This window comes from Maylandia zebra, linkage group LG14 (genome assembly GCF_041146795.1).
Source record: "Maylandia zebra isolate NMK-2024a linkage group LG14, Mzebra_GT3a, whole genome shotgun sequence".
NCBI lineage: Eukaryota > Metazoa > Chordata > Actinopteri > Cichliformes > Cichlidae > Maylandia > Maylandia zebra.
This window is the reverse complement of record NC_135180.1, coordinates 32,768,897-32,785,450: the sequence shown is the minus strand read 5'-3', so window position 1 is coordinate 32,785,450 and position 16,554 is coordinate 32,768,897. Positions and strand designations below refer to the sequence as shown.

The 16,554-nt window shown below is 40.8% G+C and overlaps 1 protein-coding gene across 12 annotated transcripts in view; it reads right to left on the bottom strand.

Moving 5' to 3' along the window:
- tenm4 (teneurin transmembrane protein 4) overlaps positions 1–16,554 on the bottom strand; it is a 146,430-nt gene that overhangs the window by 51,933 nt on the left and 77,943 nt on the right. For 8 of the 12 annotated variants that reach the window (XM_004560521.5, XM_004560522.5, XM_004560526.6 and 5 more), the window contains 7 exons: positions 14,389–14,603; positions 13,069–13,279; positions 9,652–9,753; positions 8,795–8,989; positions 7,087–7,287; positions 3,562–3,747; positions 679–705 (listed from right to left, as the gene is read on the bottom strand). In XM_004560521.5, coding sequence (XP_004560578.1) covers positions 679–705; positions 3,562–3,747; positions 7,087–7,287; positions 8,795–8,989; positions 9,652–9,753; positions 13,069–13,279; positions 14,389–14,603 — 1,137 coding nt within the window. The remainder of the gene's footprint in view (positions 1–678; positions 706–3,561; positions 3,748–7,086; positions 7,288–8,794; positions 8,990–9,651; positions 9,754–13,068; positions 13,280–14,388; positions 14,604–16,554) is intronic. The other 4 variants (XM_004560523.5, XM_004560524.5, XM_004560527.5 and 1 more) reach the window with 1 other exon arrangement.

The following is a 16,554-nucleotide window of genomic DNA, read 5'->3' as shown; positions in this document are numbered from 1 at the left end:
AGAGGGATAAATAAAAATACACTTTCAATTGGCACCACTTCAACTTAATTGGCATGCCTTTCAGAGAGGAGTCCCTGCTGAGCTCTACCCAATCCTTCCTGAAACAGCTCCAAACGTGAGCTTGCAAGTGTTCGAAGACCTCCTCTGGCAGACCATCCTATGCCAGGTGGTCCATTACCAAGGACGCAGTGAGACCAAGAAGGGTAGCTGGAGGCAGGAAGGCAGGGCTGCAGCAAAGCCTGTACCCCCTGCTTACCCAGCACCAACCAGACCATGAACTCTTTTAATTAGAGAGGATGCGGCCTCAGCACCTATCAGGCCCCTCTCACAGCTGCATGCTCATTCATAATGCATGGCACAGGTTATAAAGGCCCTTTCCCAACATCCCCCAATTGAGAAAGAAAGGATACAAGCACACCAATTACTCAACACATAAAGAAAGCCCCATAAATTCACTAACCAGGTGCGAAAGTGCTAAGTGGAGATTACTGTGTGACAATATGGTAAAATAAAAGTTGATGGGAGATGTGGGATCTTAAGAATGAGTTGAACAAGAAGTGCATAGTGTTTGCATATGTCAATGTAGGGGAAAAGCATGGTGTGTGCATATGATTTGTTAATGCTGGCTGGATTTACAATGGGAGGAGGCCAAAATAGAAGGAAGGAGGAATGCCATACCTTTCACTACCTTATCCAGATAGTGAGCTTGGGAGATAAAAGACAGGACATATAAGGGAGGTCTGAACAGTGCCACTTCCATGACAGGACAGCAAGGCAATGTGTTAGTTTACAGTACAAAAGGTAATTAAAAAAGACGAAAAATGCTGACGTGAAGCATTACATGCACGCACTACAAGCAACACAACAAATACGAACCAACACAGAGGAGAGAGATGGAAATGGAAAAAAGGCAGGGAAAGTTGTGGAACACAGAGAAAGAGAATGAAAGTGAGAAAGAGTCAGAGGAAGCGAGCAAAAGGGTAAAAAAGTGAAATCTGTCACTATTTAGTAACTGCTGAGATCGGCAGAACGTCTCAGGGGAGTGTTTAAAAGGCAACATGATTGATGCGCACGTTACTTCCCTTAAATCTCTTAAGCGATATTGCACAGGAGGTCAGGATGTTCAACAAACGGTGCTTTTAATCTTCAAACACCTCTATATATGATAAGGTCGCCAGAGGCTTTGCCAGCGCACGGGCCAAATCGGATCTCCTGTGCTCCACAGCTTGAGACTCGAGGCCAACGCGGAGCTCTCGATAATGAAAATTGATTCAAATCGAGATCTTTAGCTTCTAAATAGACGACATGGAAGAATATTCTTGTTCAGTGGGGATCTCAATATGGCACTTATAAAAGCCCCATCAATAATGTAAAGCCAGTGTATAAAACATTCACAAACTGAGTCGAGGCTCATGCAGCCCTGGTTCAAAATATGCATGAGACTGCTGTGAGAAAAAAAGATCTTTGTCCATTTGGCACCTTGCTCAGTAACAGCTGTCAGCAAACAGTGACAGAGCTTTAGTTTAATTCTATTCCTATATTAGTAACACAAAGCTGACTGCTGCGGACCTTATTTTAACACATACTCCGTTTGGTAGTTCCGTTTAGATGAATGTGTCATACTGTATACCACTGAGACATTTGTTTCTGCAACAGCACTGAAGTAAACATGGAGTAAATATAAAAAGTGCTAGAATACTAGCGCATAGTACTTTCTTTTCCTGAAAACTATAACTGACAGCACATACTTGCACAAATTAAGTTTTTGTCAATGTAAAATTAGGTTTGAATAATTAAACAATTAAACTTTACATTTCCCCCAACAGAAGTTAAGTCACAGAATTTTCTTTAAGTTAAACAAGTGAAAATAAAGTGTGCTACTGGACAGAGGTGCGCTTTCTGCAGTACACCCACCTCTATCCGAGATATTTTACCTTAATAAACAAAAAGCAGTTGCAACAGGTTTATATTACAGCATATACAATTGTATTTAATATGTATAGATTTAGATTTAAATTACTTACTTTATTTTTCAGAAAGTTTATTACTAGATAACAGGGCATCAACCCTTTTCTGTTTTTTACCCATCTCCATAATTTTCATGTTAACGGCTTAGATATTTTCACTACTCATACTGAGACTCTTACTTAGTCTGCTGGCTTCAGTCTAGCTAGTGTCACGTTTATTGCTACAAAGTTTTGGTGAATTTTGCGTCTTCCACAATAATCAGAAAAAAAACTTGCTTATGGCCACAGACACACACTAATGACATGTTAGCGTGTCTGTCGGGCTGTGTTATCCATGCATGAAGTGGATCCACTTGTAATCAGACTTATATGAGACTAACTGGCTGGTCACCGGTCCAGGCTGCCAGCCAATTGCAGTCTGTGGTCAATTGATTGGTACATCTTTTATATAGCTCTATAAATCCATTCAAATAGCTTATCCAATATTATCAAGAGAAGAGAAGAGAAGAGATGCATCCATACATGAACACAGAATGCCAAAGTTGCAGTCTTGCAAAGCAGACATCACATAGCATATCCTGTGGATTTTCTCCAATGTTTAATAGAGGTTTGACAGCGTTGACACAAAATATCAGAAATATCAGAAAGCTAACTGCATTAAAACACTTCTCTTAATGACCTCAAGTTAAACTGAAACTGTCAAACCTCAGAAATCCAACAGCAGAACTAAATTATCTTCATGCCATCCTGTCAAACAAGGGCATGTGAAACAAAGAGGACAGGTCACAAACAGAGGTCAACTACTGCTTAGTTATGATAACAACTTGGGGGCACTTTGATGTTTGCATATTACTGCAGTCACCATTTCCCGGTGACAGAAAAATGCTCACAAAATGCTCACAGCGGGAGTGCCACCTCCATCAAAGCAAACATGCTGAAAGCACATTTTCAATCTAAAGTGTTGTGTAGACCATGCTGCTCTTTTTAATTATAAACTGTTTTCTTTTTTCACCCCCAAAAATACAAAAACTATACCAAAATGATCAATCCATGAACTATTCCTAGCATAGAACCACTGCAAAATACACAGCATATAATGACTCTAGTAGGCTGAACTTTCTACTGGCTTATGTGAGCCAAGGTTTTCAGGAAAGCTCTTGACATTCAGTCAAGGTTTTGAAAACCTTACTTTGCAAGTGTTTGGAGGGGAACAATCGCTAGCATAAACACAGCGAAAAGCAGTGGTTGACCTACTCACAATGACTCACATGTAAGCATTTGAAATTAATAGTAAACGGAAAGGGAGCAAAGAAAAAGATGAGTAAAAGGATGAGTAAAATGAAAGGACACCTTAGCACATTCCCACATTAAAATGCATGAAGGCAAGCTTCAGATCCTTGAGTAAACCTGTTCATGCTTTACTGAGTTGCACAAATTCAATTAAGCATGCTTTTCCCACTCTTCTCCACCTAGACCCTTCCCTTCACATAGGCAGGCAGAATGTCAGTCTTTGCCTTTGTTGGCCTCCCAAACCCCTCCCAAACACAGAGACACCACCCGCCCCAACCAAACCCAAAACCTATTCCCATCTTACCAATAGTGCAGTGTTCTCCGTTCCAACCCGGACTGCATTCGCATTTGCCGTCCTTACAAGTGCCATGTTCGTTGCAGCGTGGGTGACACGCCCTCTGGTCACACCCAGTGCCCATCCAGCCATCGTCACAGCGGCAGGTGCCCGAAACACAAATGCCATGACCACCACAGTCCGATGCACAAATCTCTGTGGGATACAGAGAAATAGAAAGGGACAAAAAAAGAGAGTGGGGGGAAGACAGAAAGAAAGAAAAGGAGGGGGGGAGGTGGAAGTGGGATGGAAAAGGGAAGACAAGGCGGTGATGGGACAAGGCGACAAGGGTGAAAAAAAGACAAATCCAGAATTTATTGTCAAGGAAAGGCAGCCACGCTCCACTACCTTGTCTGATGGCAGCTGAAAAGAAATTCCTGCACCTCATAAGGGGCAATCCTTTTTGACAATACAAATCTAATAAGTCCATTACCAAGAAAAGACAAGGATTGTGGCAGCCTTAGCAGACTTATTCTTTTCCTCTCCTCTTCTCCTCTTTTGTAAATTTAGCTTTTTGTGCTACAAAAGGCGTGAAGAGGAAAAAATGCTCAGCTGAAACTTTTTGTAGAAATGGCAACAATGTCACTTCTGCCATTTTGATTAAACTGTAAACGTTATGTCCCTTCTTGTACACGAAGCGGTCAAAGCTTTGCAACATGTTCTACTGTGGTCTACAGGAAGGAGGCAAGATTCCACAAAATGATTTGAAGCAGAGGATATGAATACACTGGTTTTTGGTGGGGGGGGTTTTCTTCTTCATTTTCTCTAAGTGCTGCACACGAGAGGAAGAAGTACACTGACGCAATGAAGGAGACTGAAAGACAGTGCTGCTGTAAAGCCTGGCTGATGCTATTGTGTGGCAGCTGAAAGACCTCCCTGACTGGGTGTGATAGAGCCTGGGACATTACCCTCATCACATGAACTCGAGGGAGAGTATGACAAGCTGAAAGCTGAAAGAAATTAAACGCTGACAGATTACTTATGAATCTCATTGAAATGTTAACCTCTTTATTAACTACTTTGTAATAAAAGGGGCTTAGCAGTATGGGCAACGATGAACAATAGCCATGTATTCCTGGCTTATTAGCCAAGCCAATTCAAATTTGACCACAGGGGACCAAACTGGAGGTAAAATCTTGTAATAAGTCAATTACCGCCTTTACAGTGCCTATTTTGCCATTGTTACAAATTAAATCAGAGTGGTATTTTCAGCCACAAACCATAACATGGCATTACCAGCTTAAAAAGCTTTTATCAGAATCACTCTCTTCTGCTAATTACAGCTCAGCACAAAGTATGCAAATGCTGATTTTCCATCTGACTTTTGATTTCTAGGTAAAGTGTGCTGGCAGTATTAGTGCCTGACAGGCTGCTTATGCACACCAACATACAAACAAACGGAAATCACATGCAAACACGGAATAGTTAGAGCTTATAAATCATTTTATGAATAAAATATTTTCTGTCAAACTACATCTTCTACGTCCTCTGAAAAATATTACAGTTAAGAAGGAAGTAGTAATGAGCATAGTGAACATTAGTAAACAACAGTGATTGAGCTCAAGAACACAATATTTTTTTTTAAAAATCAAGAAAAATGCGGGAAAAAAACCCCCCACACACAATCCCCCCCCTCTCCCATAAACTCAACCAGTTACTACAACACACAGTGGTCAGAGAAAACAGACTCAAACTGACTGTGAGACAACTGTTCACTTGGAACAAAGTAGAAACCTTTAACATGATAAAGATCCAATTACAGCCTGCAGGCAAACCCTCATTATCTGTGGCCAGAGGAGCCCTCAGTGAGAAATACCCCCATTCCCATGATGGCAGTTACCATTTGCACTAAAGGACAGAGTAAACAAACTTTCCTCTGGGTGGAGGAATAGCAAAAATGGCATAAAAACACACATATTAAAGGACATAAAACCTCAGGCATTGTTTTATGGCTACTAACAGCATTATACCAGCCGTGCTCACCTAGGCTGTACTGTCCCAAAGCAACATGAGAAAACGAGTTTCTGACTTAAAAGAATAGTGCAAGAGGCGATAAAGAATCTTGAAAAATGTATCGAAAGCTTTCCATCTTTTTCTTTGCCATGTCTGAAAGGTTATCGGTGCCAACTATACTACCCTACCACCAAGCTTAGTGTCGTATTAGACCACAGAAAACTCTACAATGAGCAGGATAAAGGAGAATAAAAAGCCAGCTCATCATCATTTGCAGAGCTTTTTTTCTCTGTGAGGCAAACTCAGACTAACTGCCCATTTCCCCTTAAAATCCTCAGGATTACCTAATAGGTCATTGCGTCTGCCAAGAATATAAAAGGATTCATGAAGCAAAGCGACTGGTGTATTAAAATAGTCTTTTCAAAAATATTTTCTGAGGATCCAAATTGTGTGCAAATGAAAATACTGAAAATTGTTCTGGTCCCTGTATAAACAAATTTGAGCTGGAGCTCTCTGAAACTTCCATCTGCTACAAATACAGTCAACAAATATAAACACATTTATATGTCGAGTGAATTTTTAAATTCTTCATGTTTAGACAAAAAAAATTTTTTTTCCCTCTAATGTGAATTTGGTTAGACTTCTCAGAGTGCAAATCTGATGTTACCTATGTTTCGCGGCACTTTAAGAATCTACTTGTAACCTATATTGTAAAAAACACAAAACCTTTTTTTCGTGCTTACATCCTGTAGAAGGTATATTCTAGCTATGAAACTGTATCATATGCTGTTTCTACACTTTGAATAACAATTCCCCATGGACGTGATGAACGCAATAGGAACAACGCTTCAGAGCAGGAAAAAAGTCAGCTGTGAACCAATGCACTGATGTAAAGAAATCCAGAACTCAAAAAAGAGCGAAAACTTGCATTAGATCATGGCTCTGACAACATCTCTGTTATCTGTCTTTCTTTTTTCTACAACTACAACCATTTGTAAGAGAATTACATTTAGAACCAAATCAAAAGAATCTGATAGCCATCGAAGGACCTCCTACTGATCACTGATGAGAATAATTATGGCTTTTATGTGAGCCATTTTCTTTAAAGAAAGTAACAAATATTTACCTCTGAAAGGATAAAAGCAATTACCAAAGGTACACTAAAAGAGATGTCAAGGTATTTTGTTGTTGTGATCCATTAAACCTGAAAATTATTATACATATCACCTATAATTATATTAGCTACTAAACGCGTGCTACCTTATTCACTCACAGTGCTGACCAGATGCCAAGATATAAGTAATAAACTACTTCAGTATTTACATTTTGTTTTTTCTCTATGTCTTTGAAAAGCTACATTAATAATTGTGTATGTCCTGCTCATATTCCGCACTAAGAAACATTTAACTGAACTGAACTGAAGGCAACATTTTCTGTGGATGCACTGCTTTTTTTTTTTACTTGCTAATCAGAGTTAAATCAGCACTGGCCTGTGAGAAGGGCTTTCGCCAATATTTACTCTGTTTTGAGTGAAGTACTCACCTGTAGCACAGTCATGGCCTGTCCAGTTGGGATCACAGCTGCAGGTTCCTGTGTCTGCCAGGAAAGCTCCGTGTCCAGAGCACTGGTCCATGCAGGAGGCCCTAGGGCTCTCACATCCTGGCCCTCCCCACCCGACAAAGCAGTGACACTCTCCCTGGACGCAAACCCCTCGGCCTGAGCATGTTGGATCCAGGCAGTCCACTAAAAAGGTTCCAAAGAGAGAGTGTTAGACACACTAGTCACCTGCTGTTTCTCTCTTTCAGAGGCAACCTGGCATCTCTATTTGAGCCAAAGTACAATGGCAACTGGAATAGGCTGCAGTTCAGCTGCAGATGCACTCAGCTTAGCTCGTGTCCAATGGGGGTAAATTATTCAAGGAGGTCCATCTTTTTTTCAAAAATCAGTGACAAGATTTACAGAGAAGCTAATTAAATGGCTGTTTTCACAGTATGTCTCATGGCACAAAACTACAGGTACTGCCCACGCTTGTGCTGGCACCCTCCCATTATCTCACAGCAAAAAATCCTCTCAGAGAGCGAAGGCTGTTTAATAAGAGCATGTTTCTCACAAATCAAAGCCACCATAATGCATAATTCAAAGCTGAATAAACCAAAACCATTAACAGAATCTACAGGAATGGTAAGGAAAGCCTGGGGCAACAGCCAGACCTCTAGGCAAAACTAGATAGTCAACTCTAGTTTCTAGACAGTTTGAAGAGTTTGCATTTGCTTCCCATGCAGTGGCTTTTGTACACTGTCTCAGTGCACACCGTACAAGTTCAATTAGTCAACAAATATCAAATTAATGCCTTCCCTTGACGTGCTAAATGAGTGTTCACTTTGAAAGGAACAAGAGTTGTGGGAGAGTATGATCAGAATATTAATGTTTTTTTTCTACCAAACAATATTTACATGGTACACACAGATGGCAAACGGGCACCAAGCACGAGCAATATCTAGTCACTGTGAGCTGTAGGCCACGGCATGGCAGCTCCCCTTTACCATGACATAAATGGCTATAAAGGCTGTTATAGTAAGACAAACAGGATCTCTTGCCTCTTAGCAGATGGTTTGGGCACAAGGCACAAAGATCAGAGGCTAACTGACAAGAAACTCTCTCCTGGCAATTAATCATTGTGGCTGAAGGTCATATGGAAGAAAGGTAAAAATGTTAAAGGGCTCTCGTCCACATTCCCCTCCACTCCTTATGGCTAACGCTCCACCTAAAATAGAATGGGGGCCTATGGATGTCAGAAACCCCCATTTATCAAACTCCCAGGGTCCATTTTTCATCTTGAAATGAGAGCCTTCAAGAGCTGACAAACACAATGGCTCCTTCAATCTTATCTGGTCAAGCCTTATCCAGCAAAGGATGAATCTGAAGTTCCCAGAAGATTAACATCAGACTTTTTTTCAGAATTTCAGACAATAAATGGACTGTTTCCATTAACATAATGCCTTATAGCCATGATTTATACAGGAAAAGTCACCTAGGATGCGGATTATGAACTGTTATGGCTATAATGCTCTTCATAGAGGATGTCCTGTCTTTACTACTCAACAGACTGTAAGCCATACCAACTTAATAGCCATTCCCATTATGAGTAAAATGTCAAGCACTAACAGGCTAAGACGGCGGTTACAGCAGCCACATTATGTAGGATTTTATTAGTTTAGGATACATAACCATGACATATTAAAACAATCACCTTCTTCACAGTTTTCCCCCTTGTAGCCAGGGTTGCAGATACAGGTCCCGACTATACAGATCCCGTGGTTGCTGCAAGTGATGTCAATGCACTGGTTGGTGGGAACGTCACACTCCGAGCCCTTCCAGCCGCTGTGACACATGCAGCGACCTTTTAGGTATTGACCATTCCCACTGCACAGCACTGGACAGGCAGCTTTGAAAAGAGCAGACAGCATACATCCATCTGAATGGACTTCTTCATGCACAAAGAATAGTGAGTGTTTGTTAAAGCCTCGCTCTGACAATGACCAAAATGTTAAAGGGTGTCCTGTCTGGTAAATATTATTTAGCACAAACTACTGTACCTTGGCATCTAGAGCAGATGTGCCATATATTCTAACAAAAGCAGCCAACAAATATCTAACGTCTTAACAATGGCTGGTAAAAAACATAAGAACAAAAATTAGCTGAATTAAAGTGTCAGGCATGGTGCTGATCAACACATGGATAACAGATGGCAGTTCAGTATGTGTAAAGAGGTAACAAAAACAACCTACCATCATTCTAACACGCTGCCTGAATTTGTTTTTATGTGGAGAAAAACTAATAGAGCCTTTCTTTAATAATTGAAAGAATGAGTGAATACTAGCCCTATAATCTAAAGCTTTTTATAGAGTTCTTTCATATGCAACCCAATACTCCAGTATGAGTACTGAACCATTTCGAGTATTACTGCCTAATTAAATAAAACAGATCTTAAGTACAACTAAAGCAATTGTGGAGTAAAATTGTTTTGTTCGAGCCATGCAGAGAATATAAATTGGAAAATGCATCTGAATGATTAACAGAGGTAACATGAGTGAGATAGTGACTCACCTCGCCCACAGTCAGGTCCTTTGAATCCTAAAAAGCAGTGACATGTTCCAGCAATACAGTCACCGTTCCCAAAGCAGTTACTGGGACAGTCATCAATAGAGTCTGCAAGAGAGCAATCAAAAGATTTTCTGAGTAATGTGGTTTGAAAAACAATTTTCCTCCCACTCATTTTCTTTGGGTTGATTATTATCCCTTTGCTAATGACAGTCATAAGCATGGAGGATCCAATCCTGTCAACATTTCTTTTTCAATGCAAAACATTTTGAGTGTTACTAATGTTTCACAACAAATATGAGCTTTCACTAAAAGGGTACAAGTTCTAATTATTCAGGCTTCTACGAAAAGTTACAAAGGAATTAAAGTCTCTTAAGTACCACATGTACTAGCTGCCTAATTAACTCTTTTATGGCACAGTGTCTGCAACCCGCATTTATCTGCTGTGACTGGTAAATCTGACGGCATCGTGAGTTATTCTGTGATCTCAGTTTTACACTGTAAGTTTTTCTTATAAATTACACTGTCATTTACAATTTTCATGCAGTGCTTGGACGTGGCCATTGCAATTAACTGTATGGCTTTAAACTGAGGCACTTTGATGCAAACAATCAGCAAAGCACGCACACTCTTTCCAAGCTTTCCTCTAGCAATCCCTCTAACAAAATCAAATTAATTGGCAAAACAGTTATTTGTGCTACAGAACCATGTCCCGGCACTTGCTTTTATTAGAAATAAGACTGACCACTGATCTCTGCAGACAGCAGCAGGAATCTGAAGCACAATGCTCACTGAATTAAGCCTGAAATGGTGCTGAAAAATATTCAATCTTGTCCATTGCCTTCAGGCAGCAGAAACTCTGAGGCAAAACTTACAGAACAAAGAATCTCTTGTGCTCCACAAATGGCTAGAAATGTGAGCCATGGATTCAGCTTCCCTTTACTCTGGAGAGTCAATCATCACTGAGGATGCAATGCAAGACCGAGGAAAAAAAAAGACAAAGAGAGGAGGGAGAAAGAGATACAGGCAGACCAGAGATACAGCAAAAAGGAGGAGGAGGAGGCAGCGAGCAGAGAAATGCTGCGGATATCTAATGTGCTGCAGGCTTGCCTTTGCCATTTTGTGTTAGTGAAGGGATGCAGGAGAAACTATCCTCTGGCATGGTTGAGGCAATCAGCACTTTGGTGGGGTTTTGATGGCTTCCAACAAGAACATCTAACTATAGCAGCAGGCTTGGACTTTTTGCTCAAAGCTACAGAGACCAGCAGTGTAGGTAGGGCAGTGATTGAAGGTTAGGGGAAAGGAATAGATGTCTACAAGCCAGCTATTAACAATTCCCACCCAGATTTATAATTACATTCCAGATTTGCACTTTATACAATAGATTCAAATAGGTTACCATTATTTTTCATAAAGAAAGGCTCTGAGATATTCAAACGCAATACCCTGACATTAGAATACCAGCATCAATAACAGAGGTTATTGTATCTATATCAGAGATATTTGATAGGTGAGCAACATTGTAACATTGCAACATACACATTTAATTAAGTAATCATGAACTGGAGTGCTCCTGTTCTGAATGCTGCAGTTTAGTAGACTGCACATTGCCCATGTCTATTGGCTGATTCCTCTGAGAGCATGGAAAGGAGGCCCTGAATATCTCTTAGCCACACACTCAACATAGGCCAGCGCATAAATCATGGATTCAAGCAGAGCTTCATTGAAATTCATTACCCTTCATATCAGGGGAGCTAACTATTGTGTGGGTCTCCAGTCGGTGAGGACAGAGTAGTGCGCAGTAGGCAAGTTTAATCAGCGACTTGCCATGCTCTCTAAGGTTGCTCAATACCTTTGGATGATGGGTGGTTGTGTACAGAAAGAACTTCTGCTGGAGAGTTAAACGGGACATAGAGTAAGACACTGGTGCTGGGTTTTTGCTTCCCTTTGCTTTGCCGTGCCTAGGCTGAAGCATTTCTGGCACCAGGCAGCAGGGACAAATGGCTTCATGCTCCAGAGGGTTGTGATACAAAACATTCAGTGGGACACATTTCACATTGCCATGGAGTCACAGCCAAGTAATGAGGAGCAACCCAGATTAAAGACACGGACGCTCCATCCCCCCAGATGTATTATGGCATGGCTATGTGCACCAAGAAAACCCTTCATTTGCTGCACATAGAGAGTACACTGATGGCAAGGAAAAAGATCTATATATAAATTTTCTCTACGAGCATTGTCAGAAACACAGAAATAATTTAACTTTTAGTGTCTTTTAAACAATGCTGCTGGTGTTTCTGAGTGTGTCTGTTCGATATTGTTCACATATATTTCTACACCTGGGCTGTTCTACTTGAAGGTCAACTCCATTTCTCCACGGCTCAATACAAGTGAGGCAGTTGGTAAGATTCAGTTTCTGCTGAAGGGCACTTAACCGGTGACCCATTTTAAAAAGGGCCCCTCTGCCTCCCTCTGAGCTCCTGTGAGCAGATCAGCTCCAATACGACTCAATCGAGACAGAGTTCTCGCCCCACCCCAGACTACCTTACCTAGTTATGTTTTCTCTTATGTAAACCACAGGAGGCCTTCATGGACACCCAGTCAAGAAGAAATAAGCACGAGTAAACATACTGCCCTGACTCCCCCTTTTTGTGTCATATCATATATTAAGTATTGAATTACAGCTGTTGTTGGCACAGCGGGAGGGCATAGTGCATCTCTTGCCTGTCTCCACTTGGTGTTGAGGACAGCTTCTCATCGATCTGCTGCCTGGCACAGCCCCTATCACAGATGGACTCTGGCCCAGGAGCTTTTAATTAAAGAGCATGTGAGAACAGCTCCCAGCTGCCATCCCCGTGAAAGTCGACACCTTAGGCCCTCTCACACCTTGCTTGATACAGCAGTGCTAATCAAAGGCGCTTTAGGGAGAACAAAGAGGAGTGTACAAAATGAAGTCACCTCCACAAAGAAGGACGTATGTCTGAAACACAGCCGCGTGCCACACAGTTAGAGGAGGGAAACATCTTTCCTACAATGATATATGGAAAGTAGATGGAAATTGGAGCAAATCGTGATCAAAACTGGCACTAGCAGGAGGGTACAATCATACTTTGAATTGTATGCAAATGGTTCTGAGAAGCTGGACCCCTGATTCGCTTGGAAGACACTCAGGGTAATGAGGATATTATGATCTCTCAATGCCCTACTCAGGGGCATGGTGGGATAGCACTGATGTCCTGATTTTGTAATATTCAGCTTCACCTTGATTAACCTGCACTTTCCTTGGCTCTTAAACTCTCAGTGTTTCTGACTCATGGCCTACAAGTCTGTGCTGTTTGCGGTAAAGTCGCTCCTGGTTGGTATTATAGGGATTACGGTTTGCTATTACAGGTTTTAGCAGCAGGTCATGCCCAGGGCACCCACCTATGGCAGTGGTGAGGAAGGAGACAGTTTCAGTTTCTTTTCCATCGTTGTAGATGGCCAAATGCCAGATGCCTGTGTCCATATACTGGATAAAGCCTGTGTCATGTGTAGTGATGGGTACTAGGCTTCGCTGCATAGCCACAGGCCCCTCCAGACCATGGATGTCTTGAGCCAGGAGCCGCCGCCCATCCAAAAGCTCCACGAAGTCAAACTGCAGACAGAAACACAGAAAGTGAGAAAGACTGATGGATGGACCGCAGACACACCATTAGAGTGACACATGAGACTTGAGTGCTTTCAGCCCTCTTTATAGTGGAGCATCATTTGGTCTGCATGAATAACTCATCATTCTAGAGGAGCTTGAGTTAAGTCTTGGCACATCGTGGCTGGATGGGCTGAGATAATTTCAGAGTCCGCATATCTTATAAAAGCCTTGTTTGAAACTATTACAGTGGAAAAAAGGGAAGCTGGAGGAATTAAAGTAAAGTTAGTGTTTACCAAATAACATCTGCACCGATTTGCTTCACATCAGCTTTGAGTCAATGAATACCAATGAGACGGCATTTCATTTTCATTTACATAAGGAAGGGAATCTTGACTCATCTGCCATTCTATGTGTAATCAGCCACATTACGAAAACTCCACTCTAGATGATTTTCTTTGAAGCATAAATAGAGGAAACAGGCAACTCTGTTGGCTGACTGAAAAATCAATATCACTGGACATTAGCGGAAACAAAATTCATGCTATAAACAATTTTGCTGAACAGCACTTGCATTTACAGAAGTAATCTCAACTGTGTGAAGCAAGTGGCAAGGTATGATTAATAACATGACATGTCTCATTCTCGGCTATATACAGACGGAAAATCTGCCCAATATTTTTGTGCGACTCTCAGATGGTATTGAACCTGAAGAAGTTTTCCATAAATCCTTTCTGCAACAAGAAAGCGATTTTTAATAGAATAGAGAAAACTCGGAATTGGTTTGCATTCATGACACGTTCCTACATAGCTAGATAGATTCTTTTAAACAATATCCCAATTTATATTTTGTGGCAGAAGAAGAATGGGAAAAGAAGAAGAATCCTTGTACAATGCAGGCATGATTGGAAATTTTTTCATAAAACATCACATTTACAATACACCATTGTCTTTTGCAAACAAAACACAACATTGAGTAACGCGATTTGGCATCGCAAACATTCAAACATGCTAAGTGCATCGACCATTTAGATTCTGCACTCACCTGTCATACTATTAATAAGTGCAGTAGAATACATTTACTGTAACAGCATCAGTGACATGTAAATATTGCCTACCTGTGTGTGTGATGGAGGAAGACCTCTCCTTCCATAAATCCCCACTAAGGCATCTTTACTTAGGGACACATTAAACTTTAGGTACATGGGATGATCAATGAAGACCTGGGATCTCCAGAAGATACCAGGAGGAATCTGCTGTGCGACCTTACGCCCCACGTCAATCTCTCCCATATCTATATAGCTGTCATCTGGGAACAAGCTGTCCAATTTGCCTGCATTGCACACAAAGTAAATCGGTCAAAGAGATCACACCATTAATCCACCATGTGGATGGCAGAGGGACTCAGTCTGCTGGAGCATGATAGTCTGACCATATCACAGATATTCAATCACGCCGCTGACAGCCAGTGAAAAAATATAATGAATGAACCCTCCGACCACTGCCAGCAATTTCAGTCACAATTCCACTAGAGGGGAGAGCACAAAAGAAAGAAAATATAGTCTTCAAACAAAAATCCAGTTACTTTTTGAAGTGTCCTGTTTTGAGTCTTCTGATATGGCAAATAGAAAAAATATTTTTGTTAAAAAGAAATGATGATCATGATCACGATAAAATACATTTCAACATGAGATAGCATTATTCATTTCAGTACAAAAAATTGTATCATGAACAGAGATAGTGTTTTTTGGTTTGGTGCTATCACCATGTTTCAAAAAATTGGGGACAAGTGCAACAAAACAAAAGTTGTGAAGTATAAAAACTCAATGCAAAGGACGAACTATTAAGAAAATAAAACAGGGGATTTCATGATCAGTTGTTCAATCGATTATTGAACAATTAGTAGAATCCAGCGAATACTATATATATACACATCATCAAATAATCAAACCATTATCAAATGTACTTGATATATATGTATTTGCGCTAAAGAGGAGGAGAAATATCTGGCTTATCATTAATGCTCAAACTCAACCGAAAAAGCCAGCATCCATGATGATATGGAGGTGGATTAGTGCACAGATGAAACTTCAGCTAAGGCTCTATAAACGCTGAACAACAAATGCAGGTTTTGAAGCAACAAATGCTTCCATCCAGACAATGACCTTTTCATGAAAGGTCTGGCTTATTTCACTTTATTAAAAAGACAAGGTAATGCCAGAAAGTTGCAAATATGTCCCTTTGCCCTGTGTTTTTGTTTTTATTATCAATCAGCCGCAATATTTGGTATTTTTCACTATGTCCTATTTTCTATTAAGCACTGAATTTCAGTGATAAGTAAGTTATTGCATTCTGTCTTTAAACTTTAATTCAACTCAATTTAATATTGAGTTGCCAAACTGTTGTTGGATTTGGTCATATATATATATATATGACCAAATCCAACAACAGTTGCCTCAAGGTGCTTTATAAACCCTACATCAGGGGTGCCCAATCCAGTCCTCGAGAGCTATGCATCCCTACTCCAACACAGCTGAATCAAATGGTTTGATTACCTCTTCAGCATGCCATCAAGTTTGGCAAAGGCCTGATAACAAGCCATTCATTTGATTCAGGTGCAAGGATGCATCTAAAAGCTGCAAGACGGTAGCTCTCGAGGACTGGGATTGGGCACCCCTGCCTTACATGTTACACATAATCCCACCTTTACATTGTAACATTGTATTACATAAAAGAAAGTACATATGTTTGCAGGGGTATGGGACTGAAAATACTTGATAAAACAGAAATGCATCAGTACTTTGATAGTAAAAAGGAAAAGTAATAAAGTGAAAATTGTAATTATAGAAAAGAGGGATTTCTAATGCTACTACCCACTCAGGTATTAGCGCATCTACTGCTAAAAATTGTCCATATGCTCCATAATACAACTTATTGGACTCTGCGGAAAGGGCAACATCTGTTTGCACATGTAGATGAGCTAATTTCAGCTGTGGAGTCGACTAAAACAGGCATCCATACAAACTACCCCTAGGACACTTAGGGTTACACATGGCACACCAGATGGAAGTCTTCGCAAAAGTCAATCAGTGGCAGTTGGTTTTATCAGAGTATACAGGACACACTCTCCGTCTCCCAGATTTGGGTTTTACATAATGCTGCAGCACACAGGCACATTCTCCACATGTTGGCGTGTGTGCGTATTTATGCAGCACATTAATGGTTGTACTCATCAGGCTGTTTAAATAAATCATAACCCGGGACAAGTGATAATGGGCCTCATG